This window comes from Sesamum indicum, linkage group LG9, assembly GCF_026168435.1.
Source record: "Sesamum indicum cultivar Baizhima isolate 11 linkage group LG9, ASM2616843v1, whole genome shotgun sequence".
Taxonomy (NCBI): Eukaryota; Viridiplantae; Streptophyta; class Magnoliopsida; order Lamiales; family Pedaliaceae; genus Sesamum; species Sesamum indicum.
The window spans coordinates 18,088,939-18,110,569 of NC_142665.1; the positions used below are offsets into that span (position 1 = coordinate 18,088,939).

At 31.5% G+C, this 21,631-nt stretch overlaps 1 protein-coding gene across 2 annotated transcripts; it reads left to right on the forward strand.

Moving 5' to 3' along the window:
• The first annotated feature begins 273 nt into the window (after positions 1-273).
• On the forward strand, positions 274-20,023 carry LOC105178396 (phosphoinositide phosphatase SAC6). 2 transcript variants are annotated; one of them, XM_020699270.2, is made up of 20 exons: positions 274-440; positions 545-628; positions 3,240-3,367; positions 3,460-3,551; positions 4,191-4,248; positions 4,441-4,497; positions 4,598-4,646; positions 4,726-4,806; positions 5,916-6,022; positions 8,135-8,221; positions 8,320-8,397; positions 9,150-9,220; positions 9,991-10,089; positions 12,345-12,444; positions 12,730-12,838; positions 14,425-14,497; positions 15,521-15,614; positions 16,565-16,657; positions 18,782-18,848; positions 19,893-20,023. In XM_020699270.2, the coding sequence occupies exons 1-20, from the start codon at positions 293-295 to the stop codon at positions 20,021-20,023; spliced, it is 1,806 nt and encodes a 601-aa protein (XP_020554929.2). In that variant the 5' UTR covers positions 274-292. The 2 variants fall into 2 exon arrangements, with proteins under 2 accessions (XP_020554929.2, XP_088741388.1); XM_088885262.1 differs by having other exon boundaries at positions 8,135-8,218; positions 9,958-10,089.
• The last annotated feature ends 1,608 nt before the right edge of the window (positions 20,024-21,631 follow it).

Below are 21,631 nucleotides of genomic sequence, written 5' to 3' on the forward strand. Positions count from 1 at the left end.
GTTCCCCTACGTACAGGGGTAGAAACAACTTGATTAGTAATAGCAAATAATCATAGTTGGGAGCCCGCTAATAAAGCTGCATTTTCTGTTAATTCCGTTGGGAGAGTGTCCGCAAAAACAAATATGCTCCATTCTCTTTCCATATCAATGTTAGTTCCCTCCAGTGCTCGCTCACCCTCATTCGGCAATTCCCACTTTCAAATTGTTCATTTCTCTATTTGTTCGAGGCAATTGCAAGTGAAAATTTATCGCTTCTACACCAGCATTCTAGTTTTCAGTGGTACAATTGATAATGATGGAGAAGGTTGATCCTACACAAAAATTGTACAACAGAATGCGATTATGGGAATTCCCTGACCAATATGTGGTGGAACCCAGCGATGGCTCGTCTGCTCCGTTTTTGGCTATCAATCGTCTCGATGGGTCCATGAATCTTACTGGTCATTTAATTTATCATGTTTCCCATAATTTTTAATATTATCCCTATTCTCTGTTGGGAGTTGTTTGTGCATGCTTATATTTTTCCTTCTATTTTGTTGTCCAGATGAGGCACCACAGATTACTCATCTTCGTGTACCTAAGATTTGGATGATCTTTGGTGTGGTTGGGACACTCAAGTTTCTAACAGGCATGTTTTATAGTCTTCTTGTTAACAAAATATAATGCTCTATTGATGGATGGTGTGGGACTAATAGTTTGTTGTGTCTTAGCCTCTAGTTTATCTTAAGGGCTTAATAGCTTTCATTTCCTATATGCGTCAAAGTATATGGTGGTCTGATGTGTAGATAATTCATTTATTACATGAGTTTGTGTTTTTTGTAGAATTTTGAGAAAATAATTGGTTATATCCATACACGAATATGCACATCTGCATATTTTTATTTAAAATTTATATTTGATCCTTGATTGAGTAAATTCATGGTCGTTGATAGATATTGAACCTAAGGGAAAATTTCATTTTGCATGCTGCAAAGTTCAAAAGAGATAAATCTCAATTTGTAATTTAAAAGTAACAACCAACATTTGTTGCTAAGGAGCATCTGGGTGAGTCTCATGCACCTTTTTTGGTAGTACCTTGTTGCTGGGGAGATTTTTAAGACTCTAATTTACACTTTCGTTTTCTTGCTATTTATTCAGCAAAGTGATTATTTTTAGTCGCGGCAACCTCTGTGAGCCACTTATGACAATTAGGAATTCATTAATGGTGACTGTCATTTTCTACCGACCATTTTGCTAGAACCTAGTGTAAACATGACATAAGATTAAAAAGATGTCGTTCATGTGGGGATTACTGTTAACCCATTTATTCATAGGGTGGACGTGGAAGCAAATTCTTGGTGACCAACTATCATACACCCCCTAAGTTCTTTAGAAAGAGGACTTAAGCCTTTCCCAAGTCCCAATGAGCCACCAATTATAAATTATATACAAATCCACCTAAAGATACACAATTAATGTTTTGAAGTGATATGTTGTCCTACAATTAGCTCATGGATATTGATTGAAAATTGTTGTCTCATCATATTCAACATTGGACTTTGGAGTATTGCTTCTGTTGTAAGTCATGTTGGGGGAAAGAGGAACATAACCAACTTTGAAGTTGCGATTGGGTGAATGATGTATGAAGTTGTTAAGCACAATAAGTAATAAGACCAATTGGTCGATCCCTTATTTCGAGCTATTCTATTGCTTAAATTTGCTATTGTTGATTCATCGACAATCTTGATTCTATTGTGCATCCCCTGTACTCTAATAGAAGGTTTCTTTCTACTTTACAAAATCCCCCACTTAAATTCATGAACTACACTTGGGGACGATTCAATCTCCATCTATTTTTGCCTTTTCCGTATGTTACTATTCCAAATCTCTAAATCTCTTCATATCATAATTCATGGGTTTCTCCCTTAGGTTTTGACCAAACCAAGCTTGTGGAATTGTTCCTGAGGCATGAATATGTATAATATTTATACATGAAAAGGCATGTTTGTCATCCATCTTTTTCATCAGTGACTTAATGTTAGGGCATAGATCTCTCTTTTCAATCTTATTGGTAGTCTAAGTATATAATAAGCTAATTTCTTTATAGTATTGCGATTATGCTATGATTAGGGAACAAGTGCAAATCACTCCTGAATTTGGAATCTAGCAGTAAATGTAGAGGAATGTGTCATTGTATTAATGCATGGAGTTTGTCATAATAGTATATGTTTTCTTTGCTTGATGTCTCTCTTGTTTTCCGATGGTGTTGAGAGATGTAAGAAGCTGCTTGAGTTGCATGTATTTGAATGCGTTAATAGTGAATTGTTAATAATACATAGTTATGTCATCATCAAATTACTTTGTTCCAAAATAAGTTATACATCAAATCAGGAGGTTTAAAAGTTTAAGATGCATGTAATGAACCTGGGCTTTACCCAGTCTACTGGTTTTTGTTTTAAGAGTTTGCTAAGTTGTCAATAATGTTCCTAGTAAACAATAGAGATATGACATATGTGACTTCATTGCTAGTAAAAACACTTTCTACAATAATCTAGCTCATGTCAAGAACTTAGATGCTTCTCACCTACATGTCAACATTTTTATTTTCCAAGACAAAAGCAATAAAAAGTAAGTTTGAATTAGTGTTTGAAGAGGGAATGGTGAGTTAAAATACAATCTTCAAGGGTATACAGAAAAGGCTTAAAGTTCTCAAGGGGCACTTTTAAATTGAAGCAATAACACTAAAATAACTAAATAGGAAAACATGTTCAACGTATACAGTAAAATACGATTATTTTGTGGAAGTCTATGGTAATAGCTTGAGATATTGTAATATGTTCACTTTAGGGGTCGCTTTGCCTAAACTTATCTATCAAATGCAAGGTCAAATTTTCTCCTTATACAACATTGGGTTAAAATGAAGAAACATTAGTCAGGAATAGGATTGAGAATCTGATAGGATAACTTTATTACAAAAACGAATAAACATGTAATGAATTTTTTTTCTAGTGGAGAATGAACTTTCAAAAGGACGAGTGCAAATTAGTATAGAAAAATAACTGATCTTAAATTCTTTTGTGCACTTATCTCTAACAATATCAAAAAGAATATAAGACGTAAGAAAATATTGTGCAAAAGTCATGAGGACATTATTGTTTTTCATGAAATAATAACTCCTAATCGTCATCTAATTCTTAAGTTCCATTAAGGCTTAGTTCATGATTTCTGTAATCTTAATATTCATTTCACTTTCTTTTCAGGGTCATATTTGTTAGTGATAACTGAACGTGAATATATTGGATCTTATCTGGAGTACCCCATCTTCAAAATCATTTCAATGAAGATTTTTCCTTGTGATCATTCTCTTAGGAATGCTCCAGAAGAACAAGTATACTATTTACCATTTCTTTTAATTGTAGATTAAGCATATTCACAAGTTTTTTCCTCCAATGCTATATAATGTACACATGTTTTTGCTAGAAAACGATGGAGAGTGAGTTTTCTCACTTGTTGAATGTTGCAGAGAGAACCTCGGGACTTTATTTCTCTTACGATGTGAATATAACATTGAGGTGAAGTTTTTTCTCCATTCTGTATGGTTGCTTATACTCTTATAGTTGTTTATTTTCTAAAATAATGCTAACAAGATGATCTTATGACCACTTAGTTCTTTAACTGCAAGTTACAGGAAGCATCATAGTATTGTTTCCCCAAATCATCACTGTCAAGAGGACAATCAGAAACAAAATGAATGTCTGTTTTTCCTTTTTGGGAGTTTATAATCATAATACGTGAATGAATATCCTACATGATTTTAATTACAAAAATAATTAGTCAACATACTATCAAGGAATTTGGTTCATGATCGGTAGAGGTATTTAGTTTTATTTGTTCATTAATGTGAGGAGAACAATCTGAGTACATTTGTTTGTCATCTAGAATTTATGGACTTTAAACATGATTTGGGTACTTTGTTAAGTTTGCAGCTTAGGAGGTTAGCATGTGTTACTTTGCTTGCTATATCTTACATTGTACATACTACTATTTAGTGTTTTTAATAATTTACAAAACTTTTTGAAACGTATCCTTTTATAGGTTCATGTTACTTATCAATCTTTAGGATTATAAGGTGCTGAAATTTTATTTTATTGATTCACATATATGGTACTTTTATCAACCTGTTCAAATACGTTATTGTTTATTTTTTGCAGTGCTCAACGACTGCATGATTTGGGTGATGAATCAAAATTGCTTCCCCTTTGGAGACAAGTAAGTGTCTTGATATCATTTTGAATTGTTCCACATGCCAGTTCTAATAAAGGTTGGTCACAAACAATAGTGTCATGTCTTGGTGTAGCTTTATTTTAGTAGACTGACTGAATTAAATGATTTTGTTTAATACGATACCTTTTCGATATCCGGTCCACCCACATTATTGTACCATAGTAATTTTTTATGTAGGCGGATCCTCGATTTCTTTGGAACAACTATATGTTGGAAGTGCTTAGAGATAAAAAGGTTAGTCTTATATGGTTGAATATAACAAATAATTCATTCTCTTTCAGACAAAGTCCCGTCCACAGTTTTTTATCACTAATATAAGTTTGTAGTTGTGCAGCTTGATCCATACTTACTTCCGATTATGCAAGGCAATATCCTTTGGATGTGTCTAATTTTCTAAATGTAAAGTATGATACAATTATTATGCATTTTTACATGTGAAGTTAAACCTTAACCAATAATCAGGTTTTCAGACCTTTCAAACTATTATTGGGAGAAACATCCTTGATGTCACATTGATTGCACGAAGATGTATTAAAAGAACTGGTAAAATGAGTTTTCTCAATCAACTTCCAAAATCTCTCCTCTCTATCTCTCTCCTCAAATTTCCTATATGTTTTTGTTGCTCTTATCAAGTTCAAATTGGGTTCTTTGTTGATCAAATGAAGAAGTGGCACATGATTCTACCATATAATACATGATTGAAATGTGTTCATATTCTTTTTTATATATTTGGGTTTAAATAGGTAGCATGTGAGGATGAACACTTTGGTTTCCTAGGTTGTTTTTAGTTAAAAAAATAGTTTTTGATGACAATATTACCCAAATTTGTGTAATCATTTGTGCTAATTACTAAAATAATTATTTCATATATATACACATATATGCTACAATCACTAAATTCCAACTAAACCATTTGGCTTATAAAGTTTTTGTGAATTTGATTTTTTTGGCGAATTTGATGTGCTACTCTATTTGAAATATTTATTTACATGGCCCTAGTTTTGCCCTAAGGGACCCGAAGTTGATGGCTTCATTCAATTCTTAACTTGAATAATGTAGCTCTCACCTTTCTCACAATAGCTTCTTTTAGTACTTATTGTTTATAGGGAAAAGTATTATTTTAGTCCGCTAAGTATGTCTTTTAATTTTAGTCCGATAACTAATGTCCATTTTTGTTTAGGTCCAGTAACTTACAAAATTGCTTACTTTTAGTCCTCTCGCAGATTTTCGGACAATTTTATCCCTATGCAACTTTTGAAAGGCAGTTTTAGTCCATATGCACTCATAGGGGTAAAATAGTTCGAAAATCTGCCAAAGGACTAAAAGTAAGTAATTTCGTAAGTTACTGGACCTAAATAAAAATGGACATAGTTATCGGACTAAAATTAAAATTAGGTATACTTAACGGACTAAAATAATACTTTTCCCTTGTTATATTGAATAATACAGCCTTCACCTCCCTCAATCTCTAAATGGCTTGAGTACTTAATGATTCTTCCTTAATTTTGAAAATGAATTAGAAAATGAACTAGCTAAAACATTAACAACCCAATAGTGCATTTTTGTAGCAAAGTTCATAAAAGTGCTTATTGTTTACGTGTGAAGAATACTATTTTTATTCTAGTGGGATCTTATTTTGAGTCTTTTTGAAGGCACTAGGATGTGGAGAAGAGGAGCTGATTCTGATGGTTATGTTGCGAATTTTGTGGAAACTGAACAAATCATACAAGTGAATGGATACACCGCATCGTTTATTCAGGTAACTCCTCATAGGATTATAATAATTTTTTAATTTATTTTTTATAAAACCTAGTCGCGCATACAATAGTCTTTTGAGATGTACTTTGTTGGTATGCAGACTTGCACTGAATGAGGCTTCATCACTTGATTATTTAGACACTGCATTTATATTGTAGAGTGAGTGCTCATGTTGATAAATGAGCAACAACTTAAGACTTCATCTTTGGTGTTACTAGAATATTTACTGTATATGTGCTATGAAAATTTAGATTGTCATTGTAAATTGGTTGAGAAATTACTTGAAAACACATTTTTTAGAATGAATTTATTTCATTATGAAGTGAATCATATCTGATTAATATACTATTTTCATTATATATAAGTAAAGAAACATTTTCTATAAATAATTCAACATAGCCCTAAGTTAATTTCTTAAGTTTTCATTTTGTAGTTAGAAAGAAGAACAAGAAATGATTTTGCCAATATAGCCATGAGAAGTTTGTTCTACATAGAATAAATAATAGCAACCGAACATTAGAAAACATGATATTGATTTTTTCAATGTTGACAGTTTATATTTATTCGTTGAACATTAAAATATTTCAAACTCATGACAGCTTGTTGCATATCTGACTTTGATAATCTTTTTAAGACACATACCCAACACACTCACCCACACACAAAAGCTCAAATACAAAACCTGCGATAGGAAATTTTGACACCAAACTATTGGATTGTCTCATACGGGACATATATGACGTTGATCGTTGTTAGTAGCATTTTTCTTGAAAGTTTCCTTAAATAATAAAGATGAAATGCATACTAGCAAAAGTGTCAATCTTCACACACTTATTCTAAACCTTGCTCCCTTGCCTCTAAATTTATCAAGCTTGGTTCATCTTATCAACCAATATATCTAAGTATTCTAGCAACACGGAACTAATTTTTCATTCTAGATGCATGAGAATTAGATATTTTTGTTTATCATTTTTTCTCTATCTCATTTGGTGTACTAAGACCAATGCATAGTGTAAAGATGGGCAAGAAGAATTATGTTCTTGAGCAATAGAAAATATAACTTTTAATTTTAAAAAAAAAAATATCGCATTGACTACATATCAGTCATTGCTATTCAAGTAGTTGTTGCTTGATATTAGGAATTGACTTGTGTAGAAGAGTTGATGTGAAAGTATCAAGGTCTAGAGATGGACCCAACAATTGCAGCCTATTCCCCACTCTGATTACAATTTCAAATTTTATATTTAAAATTAAATCAAAATTTTAAGATTGTCCCAATATAACCATGGTTTATTTAAATCAATGATAGATTTAAATGAATACTAAACAAAAAAAAGGAGCTACTATCATGGTTTATTTAAATCAATGATAGATTTAAAGACTATATTGGACCGCTTATTTTAAAATCGTCTTTGCTCAAAAACATGAGAGTTATCCCTTGTTTTGTACGGGAACAATTTTTGCATATCTAAATACCAGTTTCCCCCTATATGTAGTTAGGAGCGACATGAAAAAATGAGTAAGACATATTACTCAACAATCTAAACGTAGGCGTAGCTTGTCTTCATTATTGTACATCACATTTAACACTTTGAAACATGGAGGACAAAACTCATTTTCTTTTGGTGCTTTTTTTTTGTTTCCTCACCACTTCCATAGATGCATAACTCACTTTATTCATTGAAGTTGCCATATATAGGATTTATACCTTAATTCAACATATTAGAACACGTTTTAAATGTAGGGAGACATTAGGACTATGGATACTTAGTAGCTAAAAAGTGTATAACCATATAGACATACACTTCAATGGGCTAATACCATGACAAATAATTTGAACCTAGTCATATGAAATGAACTCATATCCAATCTATTTACCACCCCCACGTATTTTGGTAGGATATTTCTTAACTCTACCACAACACTTTATCCTATTCTTATTAGCACTTAGCTATAGAGATTTTTACGCCAGCCAATAGATTTGATACTGAGAACAAATACTGGTCTGTGTCCATGAATTATATCATCAAAGTTTGTTTTATATTTGTCTTCCTTCTAAAGTGTGATAAACAAATTAATATTATATTTCTTTCTTGTGAATTTGCTTTTGTAGATTCGAGGTTCAATCCCATTATTCTGGGATCAGATTGTTGACTTGACATATAAGCCCAAGTTTGAAATCACAAGAATTGCACAAGTAGTGAGTCGCTTTCATCTTTTAAATAATGATCTGCAATACAACTTATGAATAATATAATAAATTTCTTTTTTCTTAACTTCTTGTACATATCCGTGCAGCCTCAAGTAGTTGAACGACACTTTTTAGATCTAAGAAAGAAATATGGAAATGTTCTTGTTGTTAATCTTGTCAACAAGGTACGCGAATCCTCTTACCCCGTCAACTTTGCAAATTTTAATCATAGCTTTTGTAAGGAAGAATAATTTAAACTAATGATGTATCTTTTGTTGTCATCAAGACCATCTTCACAATTTTTCTCTAGTGGTTCACAATCATGAATAAGAAATTTCAATTGAAATTTATTTTTACTGATATTCATGCGTAATTTTAATAACATCGTATTTGGTTAAAATTTAACTAATTTTTCTTTTCAATCTCTTCAATTTCAAAGGACTGGCTTGTTGGTAATGATAAAGTGAGGTTCTCTTTTGTTTTATATATTTTACATAAAGATATTCTAGTTTTCTAGATCATTAGATTATAACCATAACCTCTGACAGATAAAAAAGCTCAACTTGTAACTATTTATCATGTTGAGAATGTATTAACTAGACATGACATGTTGTTTCAGCAGCTTGTCTTAGAAAAAATGGGCATGTCAATGTGATTGACTAATTATGAAAATCAGCTGACAATATGCCGTTCTTGTCTTAGAAGTTGTCTTGCTTGTTTGACTTATAAAATAAAGATGATTGAAAAGCAAAAAACTTGAAGATGCATCACATATTTCTGACCAAAGTGTAGTCACAATTAGAGTATTTTGATTTTCTGGGTTTATTATTTCTTTCTAGTATGGATTGTTATCATCATTTTTATATATTTACTTGTCGTGCAATATATTTTTATATAGTTATATTTCGATGTTCATATTTTTTTAAATATTTAACAGCATGGCGGTGAGGGGCTCTTATGTGAAAAGTTTGGCAGTGCAATGCAACATGTCGCTAGTGATAATGTAAGGTAGATTCTCTTTCAATTCGCTCAAAGCACTATGATTTTTCACAAACCACACTTAAGTTTCATAGATTGTGGCCTTATCATTTTATACCATGAAAATTTTTTAGGTTTCAACAACTTAAACATATTACATTATATTTTTTTTAGGGAAAATGATATTTTTCGTCCCATAGTTTAGACTCTTTTCACTTTTAATCCCATTGGTTATGGAATTCTCAATTTTAATCCCGTAACTTCTAAAAAATAGCACTTTTGATTCCATGATATATTTCATTAAACGGAACATGCCACGTGCTTAGCACATGGCCATTAGAGCTCACTTTTGAACCAATATATTACAAAATTCTTACTCTTGGTACTATAATTTTTAAAAAGTAACACTTTTGATCCCATGCTTAATTGCCACATGGCCTTTTCCATTAAACATCTAACAGAAAGGTGTTATGGGACCAAAAATGCCACTTTTTTAAAGTTACTGGTCCAAAAGTGAGAATTCTAAAATTAATACCATCAAAAGTTGAAAGGTCCCAAGTTACGGGATGAAAAATACTATGTCCCCTAATTTTTTACTTTTACTAGATGTTAAAATGCACACACTTTAAACTTTCTGAATTCATCCCTCTCACGTACTCACCTGTATTTAATCTTGGTCCCTTGTGACTTCTATTCGATCATTCCTTTATACTTTATAGTATAAATGCAGTCTAACTCATTTTTGTTTTTTTTTTTTGGGTGAAAAGTCTAACTCATTTTGATTGTACAACATTATGTAGATATTTGCACTTTGATTTTCATAAGATGTGTGGAGATACTGAGTTTGCATGGCTTTCCATTCTTTACCATCAAATTCAGACTTTTGTCTTCAGAAACAGGTAACCTTTCCAGAGGCCATATGGATGTTTGTCAAGTCTAATTTGTATATGTAGAGTTTATTTTTCTTGGTTTTTGCCGAACTTAACCTTGCTCATGATAACCATAGTACCAAGTAATAGAAAATTTTAGTCCGAACCTTATTCGATCAAACCTAAACCGATCATATGACGAGTGCAACACACTTATCGTGTGATTGATGTACAATTTAGAAAAAGTAATCAATTACATGGCAAATGTGATACACTTGTTCTATGATTGTTTTGGTTCTACTGAACCTAATCCGTTCAAGAATTTTCAGTAACTGAATTCTATTACTATCTTTTCTTATTAGATTCTTGCAAAAAAGGAGTAGGATTTAGTTTTGCACAGTGTTGAAAGCTAAATTGTGAAGTATATGATTGTATCATCTTTGAACGAAAAAATAGCATTTTTAGTTCCATAAGTTAGACCCATGTCATTTTTTGTCCCATTTCATTACAAAATTAGCACTTTTAGTCTTATAACTTATAAAAATTAGCACTTTTGGTCCTCATGCACTTTTCTATCTACAATTTAATGATGTAGGTCACATGTCTAGCACGTTGCCCTTAAGTATTTTTGGTTGGAGAAAAATTTAGCCCTTTTTTAAATAGTAGCATTTAAGTGCTTCATTTAGCCTACTTGATTCACTTTTGGAAGACATGATTCTTTCTGTTGCTTCTCGTTGGCTTCAACTCATAGAAATATGGGAAAAATAGGATTCAATTTTTATGAGAGATTGTTTTTTGCCCTAATTTCCTTCAAGATTTATTTTTTCTCCTCAAATGTAGTTATATTTTTTTCCAAAAAATGATCCCAAGCTGGAAATAAACCAACTTTCTCTCCAGTAAAAAATACTAAACAATCACATGATAGGCATGTGCTCTACACCATTAAATTATAGAAAAAGGAAGCGGATGAGGACCAGAACTACTAAGTTTTGTAAGTTAGGAGATTAAAAGTGCTAATCCCATAATAAATGAGATTGAAAGTAAAACGAACCTAACTTATGGGATAAAAAATATTATTTCCCCTCTTTGAAGCAACCATAGAGAACAATTATTAATTGCAAATTCAAAGAATTGTAAGATGGAAAAGTTTTAATAAGTCTTGTATTTTTGTTGAATAACTTGGACAGAAAACATAATGATTAGAGAAGTAGAACTAGCATATGGTTAATGTTGTTGGAGAATTAATTTGAACACTTGAGTTGGTACTTGATTTGTTCATAATTTTTCTTTTTATTACCTTTTTTAGTACTAAAAGAATATAAGATATGCTTAAATATATTTTTGGTTCTATAATTTTAGTACTTTAATTATTTATCCTTTATCTTTTTAAGGTTGTAAAATAGTCTTATAACTTTTAAACATTTCGCAATAACAGTCCTTCCAGTGCCAAATTTTAAGAGTTGCCAGAATAAATCATGTGCCCCTTGCAATTTTGGCATTTCTATCATTTATCTTTCTGAGGGTAGCAATTCTTCTGGTGCTAGATTTTGAAAAAATTACCGGAATAAATCGTGTGCCGTGTCATGTTTTTTTAAAGTTTTTTATCCATATTCACATATGAATATATAGAATAACAAATTCAGCTTGATTCAAGCTGACGTATTTTTTAAAAGGATTTTAGTCCAATAATATAGGGGTTGGCAATTTTAGTCTTTTATAATATTGGTAATTTTATTTCTTTTTCGGGTCATTTTGACCAAAAATTATAATTTATTTGTAACTTTAGTCCTGCAAATAAATTCATGAAAAATCAAAAATGTCAATTTTTTCAAGTTATAGGACTAAAATGTTAATGTCCATAAGTTTCAGGATTAAAATTGTAATTTAATTGAGTCATGTGGAAGCCACATGCAATTTTTCAGTCAATAATTGCGAAATTTTCAAAGTTACAGAACTAAACTATGAAAATTAATTCGTGCAGGATGCTACACCCATAAATTACAGGACTAGAATTGCATTCTTTCCTTTCTAAAACTTGTGTCATCGAGGTCATTTAGCAAGTAATTTTTCAGTGACGGGATGAATTCACTGATCTCTAATATGTGATAAAACAAAATAACTTAAGTAGAACTAAAATAATCGATTTTTCTATACATATATTCTTTCAAGAAATTGTTTGTTTTTCATTCCAATCTAATGATAGTTGTATATATATATGCATATATATATATATATGTCTTTAAATCATCATATTGTTTTCTTATCAATGTTATTGGCATCGATAGGTACTTTTTGTTAAATGAGAAGGGAGAGAAAGTTGAGGGGCAAATTGGAGTTGTACGGACCAATTGCATTGACTGCTTGGACCGTACTAACGTCACCCAGGTTTTTTTTTTTTTTTTCAGATTATTCTTTTCTTTTTATTTGAGTAATTTCTTAGCTTAAATGCTTGATCAAGTTAAAGAGTATTTGGCAACTTTGATTGTATGAAATAAGTAAAGCCACCTTTGATTGATTAACAAAGCTGAATTTTATACACTGTGGATTTGTTAATTCTTTTTTATATAAATTTTTCTACTTATTTCACATATTACAGTAGAGATAAATTACATTTAACCCCATATTCTGTTATCATTTTCTTTGTTTTTATTTTATTTATTTATTTTGCAGAGTATGATTGCTCGTAAAGTGTTGGAATCTCAACTTCGAAGGCTCGGTGTTTTTAAAGCTAATGAAACTATTACCAGACATTCCGAATTCGACAAATGCTATAAAATTTGTAAGTATGCCTTTCTTTTACAATTTTCTCTTTGATGTTGTATATGAGTTAATTATCCCTTTATAAAAATAAAATAGCAATTTACTATTTATGTTATTTAAAATGAAGCAATTTACCTTTTTAAACAGGGATGTAAATTGCTGCATTTAAAAGAATAAGGTAAAATTACATTTTTGGTACTGGAACTTAAGGTCATTAGCACTTTTTATCCTATATCTTACTCCATTTAAATATTTCATCTTTTTTTTTAACGAATTTAGTCCTAAACATTTCACACTTGGTCCGTTTTAGTTACAAGGCTAAAAATGAGATCTGTTACAGTGTGAAGAAGACTGAAATTGTCAATACATGACTAAATTTATTAAAATAAAATAAATGTGAAATGTTTAGGATTGAATTCGTCAAAAAATAACTAAATATGTAAATGAAGTAAATTGCAGGATCAAAAATACTAACGATCTAAGGTTACAGGACCAAAGATATAATTTTGCCTAGAAAAAGTATAGAAAAATAAATTATTTACTTTTTTATAAGAATGTAATTTGCTTATTTATTATTAGAGGGAGATTGCATTCATTTTTCTCCTTTAATAAATAATAAACTTGATGTTCATTTTATCATCGCTAACGTCACTCAAGGTCGAGACCAAGCCCTTTCAAGCCCATAAGGCTGACAAGGCTTGGGTCTGGCCACCTTTTGGACATATAGCCCATTGGATTTATTTTCATAAATATGTAAACTGAGCGTATTCGACAAGGTTTAGCCGAACTCCTTTTAATTCTTGTAGGCTTTTAATTCATCAATTAATGTAGTAAAACATAAAAAAAGAAAAAAAATAAGAGGTAAAAATCATGAGGAGAAAAATTAAATTAATCATGACTATATATCAAATACGTAATCTTGTAGAGATGTCCTCTCAGTAAAAGTCTAGAAGATGGTATAATAATAAATATATTGAATTCCATATTAAATTAATTGTAACCCAAACTCATATTTGTACAAGAAAATATAAATTGTCATCTAATCTTTTTCATCGTTATAAATTATCGTCTAATATAAATTGTCATATAATCTTCCTCATCAACACGCGAGCAGCAGCTGTACTAGAAAAAGAAAATCACAAATTTTCTTGTATCATAAAAGTTTGTTCCATCTCGTGATTTTCTCAGCATCAGGTTATAATTTTTCTCAAAATTCCTTTACTTTGATATTTATGTTATTTTATCTAAATCCCTCAGAACAAATAAAAAAGTTCAAATATAAAAATTATTTATAAAATCTGTGATTACAATTTATATAAATTTTTCAACTTGCCCCTCGTTCTCGGAGTAATAGTGATAGAAATTAGTTGTATTTATATCCTAATATGTAGTTAACTTGCAATGATAAATTACAATAATTTAATTTTTTAGATGAATTTTCAATAATTATAAAATTTTGACATGATTAAGCCAAATTTCTAACTTCGTCACTGATAGCACTGCACTCTTTTTTCTTCGGCACGAGGTTTTCCCATAGAGGAAGTCCTCATATTTCTTTTTGCATGTTCTTCTCATACATTGCCATTATTTCAAATGTAATGTTAGTGTGGGCTAACCATGGGGACGACATTAGCATCCAGTACGCTGGTACTCCAGCTTTAAAAGGAGATTTCGTCAGGTATTGTACCAAGCATGCTACGAATTATTGGTTGTTTGTAGATCAATTTTGAATTGTGTGAACCAAATGTTTGTTCTGTCTGCAAAAAGTGCATTATTAATATCTTGTTGAGTTGGGATTCATCACAATATGATATGAAGATATATGACTTGACACCATCATTGTACTTCATGCATTTTTGGTAGCACCAATTTTTTTGGAATTATATTTAAGGTTAATAACATTTAGCTTTCCTCTAAAAATAAGAAATCATACTTTTTTTTTTTTATTAAACTGCCCAGAGGTGGGAAGAACTTTCGGGGTCTCCGTCCTTATTAAATCAAGGGCATTCAGAAATTACGATGGGGAGTACTGACTCCCTAATCATTCTAGTAAATTAAAGAGTTAGGATTTGAAGGAAGTATATTCCCACAAAGAAATCTTGAAATTACACTACAGCCCCTCCTAAAGTTCACCGTTTTACACCCGACCTACTTGCATTAGGATTTGAACAAAAAATCTTGACGGTAGCAAAAAAATAATTGATAAATTTTCAATTTTGCCCATTATTAAACTCTCCCAAATATATTTTGTACTTGTAAATTTTCACTTTAGCCCATTATTTGACAATTTTGTTCCTAATGGCGCATATTTACAGAACAAAAAATAAAATCTATTAAAGTGTGAAGGGGATCAAAACTGTAAACACGAGACTAAATTTGCTAAAAAATAATCAAATATGAGATGTTCAGAACTAAATTTGTAAAAAAAAAACACACACACACATAACTAAATGTATAAATGAAGTAACATGACCAAAAGTACTTACGACCAAAAGCCACATAACAAAAAATATAATCTTGACTTATTATGACATGTCCCATAATTTTTTATTATGCTCATGTATGTATATGGCTTTTCAGACCAAACTCATTTTGCTAATTATTATTCAATAAATTAAGGTTTGCTATTAATTACATTGAGACAACTTTAAAAAAATTTAATTTCATTTGGTTTAAAATATTTTCCCAATAATAATATCAGATTGGGGAAGAGGACAATCCAAGGAATTGTGAAAGATAGCTGGAGTGCTCTTGTGCGGTACTATTTAAACAACTTCTATGATGGTACAAAGCAGGTTTGATGCTTCCTCTTTACCTACACAAAGTCCAATGTCTTCTTTGAAGCTGCACTAACATGTTCAATGTCAATGCTACCAACATTTTCTGGATGATTTTAATTGGCTATTTCAACAACTTGTCTCTATTTTTGAAAGTTCCCTTTTACCATTATATGGAGATCTTAAATGTTTAGTTCCATGTTTTTTTTAGGGGAATAATATTTTTGATCTCATAAGTTTGGCCCATTTTATTTTTGATCTCATTTGTTATGATGTTACCACTCTTAGCCCCGTAACACCATAGGTTAAGCGCCCAGCACGTGGCCATTTGGTTGGAGGAAAGTTAGAGTATTTTTCAGCTTGGGATCAATTTAGGGAGGGGGAGGAGAGGGAATATATATAACTACATTAACGAGAATAGATAAATTTTGAAGGAAATAAGGGCAATAGCAGGGGGGTTTCTTTCTTCTTTTATAAAAATTGAATCCTACCCTTCTTATATTTCTGTAAATTGAAATCAAGTAGAAGCAACACAAAGAATCATGTTTTTCACAAATGAATCGAGTAGGCCAAGTAGGGTATTCATATGCTATTGTGGGAAAAAGAACCAATTTTTTCCTCCAGTCAAAAATGCTTATGACCCATATGCTGGGCACGTGCGTTACACCATTAAATTATGGACAGGAAGGTGGATGATGACCAAAAGTGCTAATTTTTGTGAGTTGTGAAGCTAAAACTACTAATCCCGTAATGAATTAGACCAAAAGTAAAATAGGCTTAATTTATAGGATCAAAATCTATTTCCCCTTATTTTATAAAACAGTAGTATGTTTATGCATACATTTTCATTAGAATATGCATTAAGTCGGTAAAAATGTGGTTTAAGCATTTGCAATCAATTATATAATATGCAACAATTATTATGTATATTAATCGAGTTGAAATTTTACCTTTACTTCTTCATGAAGGATGCAATTGATTTATTACAAGGACACTCTATTCCCTCTGTTTCCCGAAGTATGACTCCTTCGATCAAGAAAGATGGCGTTGAGGCAATAGTTGTGAGTTACCAACATTCATTATTTTTTGTATATATATTGCATTTCTACATTTCTCTCGTTCGGACATCCATAATTACCTTATATGATAATATACAGTTTAGTTTTTATTAATTTTTGCAACAACCCAATTTTGTGTATAGTACGAGGTTGTACAAAGTTTCAAAAACATCCCATCTCACTTTTTACTTTGTCATCTTAGCTCTTGTATATAATAACAGGTTCAGGATCGTGTCGATCTGTTCATCGTTTTACTTCACTTCTGCCATTCCCTACTCTGTGCTTTTCACTCGGACTACTGAGTGAAAGCAAGACAAGTAAATCCTGATATGAAAAAATGAATGTGAATGAAAACAACGATTAGGTTGCCATACATTATGCATGTAAGAATAACTTCTGGAGACTAGTTATATATCTCTTCTAGAAAGCCAGTGAATATCAATATCTCATTCATCCGGTGCTTGCCCAAGAAAGACATTATTGCAACGGAAAATTCTTGTTCGAATCAAATTTGACCAAATCAAATCAATCATAAAGTAAGTGTTCGCACTTGCTATGTGATTCCTCACCTTTCCCTAAGCTATACACCTTTCACACAAGTGTATTGCATTTGTCATATGATTTGTTTAGATCTGGTAGAGTCGGGTCCGATCTAGAATTATGTGTACAAGTAATGCGACTAGAGGTTCTTACACTACTTTAGACCTATCTAATATAAGCTATTTTTATAGGGATTCTTTTATAGTATAATTTCATGTATATCCCATATGGTTTGAAAATTATATATAGTACCCTAATGTTTGCTTCTATCTAATAAATAAGTCCCTCCGTTAGTCAAAATTCACCAAATTAATGATATTAATGAAAATATTTGGATAAAAGTTTATATTTATCCCCGATAGACTTATAATTGTGCAAATCAAATAAATTTTTTCATGATATAATTACTCTTATACATCTCCATATGTTTATGCATGTAATAAGATGATTACCCATAGATGGTCTTTATTAGAAAAAAATTAAATATAAATTGAGACATTATCGAAAATCTAGTGAGATACGAGAAGCTATCTATGAAGAAGACATTTCTTGCTTATCTTTATTAGGTCAAACATCCTAATTTTTCACATTTGAAATCCAATTTTATATAACTAGAAAAAGTAAAAATCTACCCAAACCTCAATTTTGGAATATCACTTCCACTACCTGATGCAGGTCGCACAATTTGGGGTCGGGTCGCTGAACCTGGTAACTTGAGATCGGGTCACTGAATCCCGCTTTGAACTTCTTACGAGTGGATCCTGAGAACAGAACACACGTTAGGCTTGTTGGGTAGCCTTAGCTAAGGCCCTCCGATACTTAAGTTAGAAAGTGGGATCGAAAGCGATCAGTAGAGAGCGAGTGAGATAAAAAAAGTGATAAATGCACTTGCCTATAAATGTTCATAAATGCTATTATTTATAGTATACGGACCCATTTATAAACTTGCCATGTGGCATTATCTGGTTCCTCGAGTGTCAGGTAATCCGACGGTTATCAGAGAGGGCAAGTCAATTGGATCGGGTCAAGACCCGACCCGCGTCGTCATGCGCATATCCTGCCCTTTATTGCAAATTTCATTAAAATGGAAGGGCAATTCGATCTTTTAGTAATTATCCTGATCACTACCAAAAACAAAAGTTCATGGCAACTTGTTTTTGCAATGGTTTTCATAAAAAATTCATTACAAGGACAGATTAGCCATGGCCTTTTGCGACGGAATATTGTTCGTTGCTATAGGTACTGATGCTATGTAGCAACGACTTTTTCTGCAGTTGCAAACTTTGACACGATTTTTGGTCCGTGGCAAATTATTGTTGCAAAATGCTTTGCTAAAAGATTTAACTTTTCATATTTGCAATGACTTTTACTATGGTATATTTTTGGCAAAGTCGATGAAAATTTCGTTCCAAGATTATTTTTTGTTTGCGAGGGAAAGTCATTGCAATTCATGCGTTCTTCGTATCGACATTTGTTCATAGAAGATCAAATTATCGATGTTTCTCTTAAAGATCATAATTTTCTGATATAGTGTATGCGCATGATGCTTTTATATGTCATAGTAATATGGTTTATTTCCTCCTGCAGTCTTTTCGACTTGCTTTTTGGTTGATTATGACTGGACTCTTCTTTGCAACAATTTCACTAAGACGAGGTTAGAATGCAGTTAATAACAATTTCAGTTTATAGTTATTGCGCTTTTTATTAAAGTTGCTTCTCAATATTACACTTGCACCTGCATCTGAATTTGGACGTGTTGGGACAACTGTTCCATTGTCTTTTTGAACTATAGAATTTAACATCTTCTTGAACAAATTACACAAAATTAAACAATAAGATTCTTGGGTTATTATATCATTTTAGAACTGCTCGTTTTACGTAAACATTTTCATACACATCATAAAACGTAGAAAGATTATTTCTTTTTTTTTATATATATTTGATATCTACTTAGATAGTACAAATTAAGTGAAAGTCTATATACATAGGAAGTTTGATCCTGCACAACTCCTATTCAGAATGTACAAGCTTTAGAATTAAATATTATATATGCTTGCTCTTAAAAAGTTTGGTATAGTTACAAATATTTTTTTGTTATTAGAGAAATTATAAATATCCCTTGATTTGAATGCATGTCAAACAACGAGCCCATTTCGTTAGGTTTTCATCTAATTTTTATGATAAACTGATCAAAATGCCCTTTTGAATTACAAATTAAAATTTTATATAATTTTCTAAAATTTTTTATGGATTATTTATCATACACACCCTCAATTTTTTTTATATTTTTCAAATACTTTTTATTTCTTAAAACATTTCAGCAAGGGTAAAATAGTAATATTCACTTCACCATCTGGGACTACATAATTATTTTTCATTGGAGTGGAATATTTATAATTTTTCAAACAATAAAAAGATATTTATAATTATGGCAAACTTCAAGAGAGATAGCTATAATTTGCCCTTTTTTACTATGCTAAGATAGAACTTATAAGTTTTATTGCATTATTTGTGAAAGAAAACCTCTCATACTGCACCTAAGAAAAAAATGCATATGCATTGTTTGTTGGCCACAAGGCTATAGCAACATCTAGGGGGTATATATATATAATGCATGGTTGTTCAATATTTGGATTGATTAACATCTAACCCTTTCTCTTGATATTTCCATACTCAGTAACTTTTTATATTTCTGCAGTTCGATACAACCTGTGGAATTTACTATTTTCAATCATGTGGGCAAGTATGAGTTTTCTTATAACATCGCTTGTGAGGGCCAACGGTCGGGCTTTCTGTAATCGTCCTCGTCTGAGCCATCCTCAGCAGTGACGGTTTTAAGCCCTAGTCGTTGTCGTAATATTCAGAAAGTTATAACAATACGATTTCGGAGTTTTGTTTTACCTTTTGATATGTTTGAAGCGATTGTGGTTGTTCACCTCGTTTGTTTTTCAAACTTTTCCATAATCTTTTACTTTCAATTGTCTTCTCATAATATTTAGGGGAAAAACTCAAAAACCTTTATAATAATTTCTAAAAGCAATTCATTAAGTTTAATGAATACGGTCTTTTCATTTATAAATCACTTATTAAATTTCTAAATAGTATTTCTTAATTTATGAAATATGTCGTAGTTTTACTTAATTTAAATTTTAAAATATTTATAATAATATAATTATTTTATCAAGATAATAAGTATCACATGCAACGTACGTAATCCCTATTAATAGCTGAATCAGTACCTCAACTCAGTGGCTTTCTTAAGAAATTAGCTGTGTTTCAACCTGGAAACTATTGAAACTGAACATTAGCTATCTCACAGAATTGCTCATAAGAGGAATATTTGCAGGTAGATAAGCATAAACAGAATAACATTACATACCAAATCTTTTAGAAACATCACGAGTATATATATATATATACATGCATATACATATAAATACTTGCAGCGACGCATGCTGCAACATTTTTCATTATGTAGTTCGTTTCGTAAATGAACTATAAAGAATACAGATATGCTTGAGCAGAATATGTCAAAATGCAACAGAATTTGGGACAGAAAAATAGTTAGTGTGAGCAACCAAACGACGATAAGATCAGGACCCCTTTTTTCTCATTTTCAGCAAATCGTAGAACCTCTTTGGCCATAGAAGAGAATGAGCATGTTGTGTCCTGCGTTTTCAGGCTGATGCCCTGCCCAACCGAAGCAAACTTGTTTTAGTTGATTCGGTTCATCTTCTATTACCGAAAGACATGATGAACCACTTAAAGAATCCATCAATTCAAATACAACGTAAAGAAAACTGAAGCTAGGTTCTAGAGGGAATAATATGGTGCTTATGGAGGGAAATGGAAGGGAAGGAAAAGAATTTTCTCTTCTATGCCTAGACACATCGAATGATGAACCACATGTCCCCCTAAATTATAGCCTCTTCTTTTTGCGTCTCTGTCTCAATCCCTTTTTTCCGACGAATGCTGTAGTGTATGATCAATACTTGTTTCAGCTTGCTTATCCAAACATATATAGAGGGTAGCGACTACGATGAGATAAAATCAAATGTTTTGCAAAACCAATGACTTGGTACACAAACTCAGTGACGTTCAATTGCAACGGAGAGCATAAAAGGATATAATACCTGCAACTTCCTCAAATTTTCGCTCAGCTTGTTCTTTGCCGTATTTGCAGCACTTGACTCCTGCATTTGTATCAGATACTGAGACAAGCGCTTTTGCCCTTTTTTGCATTTAAAATAGCATTTTGATCAGTAAAATGTGAATGGTTTACAATGTGTTTTTGTACACATTCCATCTCACTTTGAATTAGAGCTCAATAACATTCTGCGTAACATGTGAAGATTCACCAGTAGGAACATTGAAGGTGCAACGAAAGCCATTCTAGCAAACCGTCATCTGAATTCAGAAAAGTATAACCTTTAATTG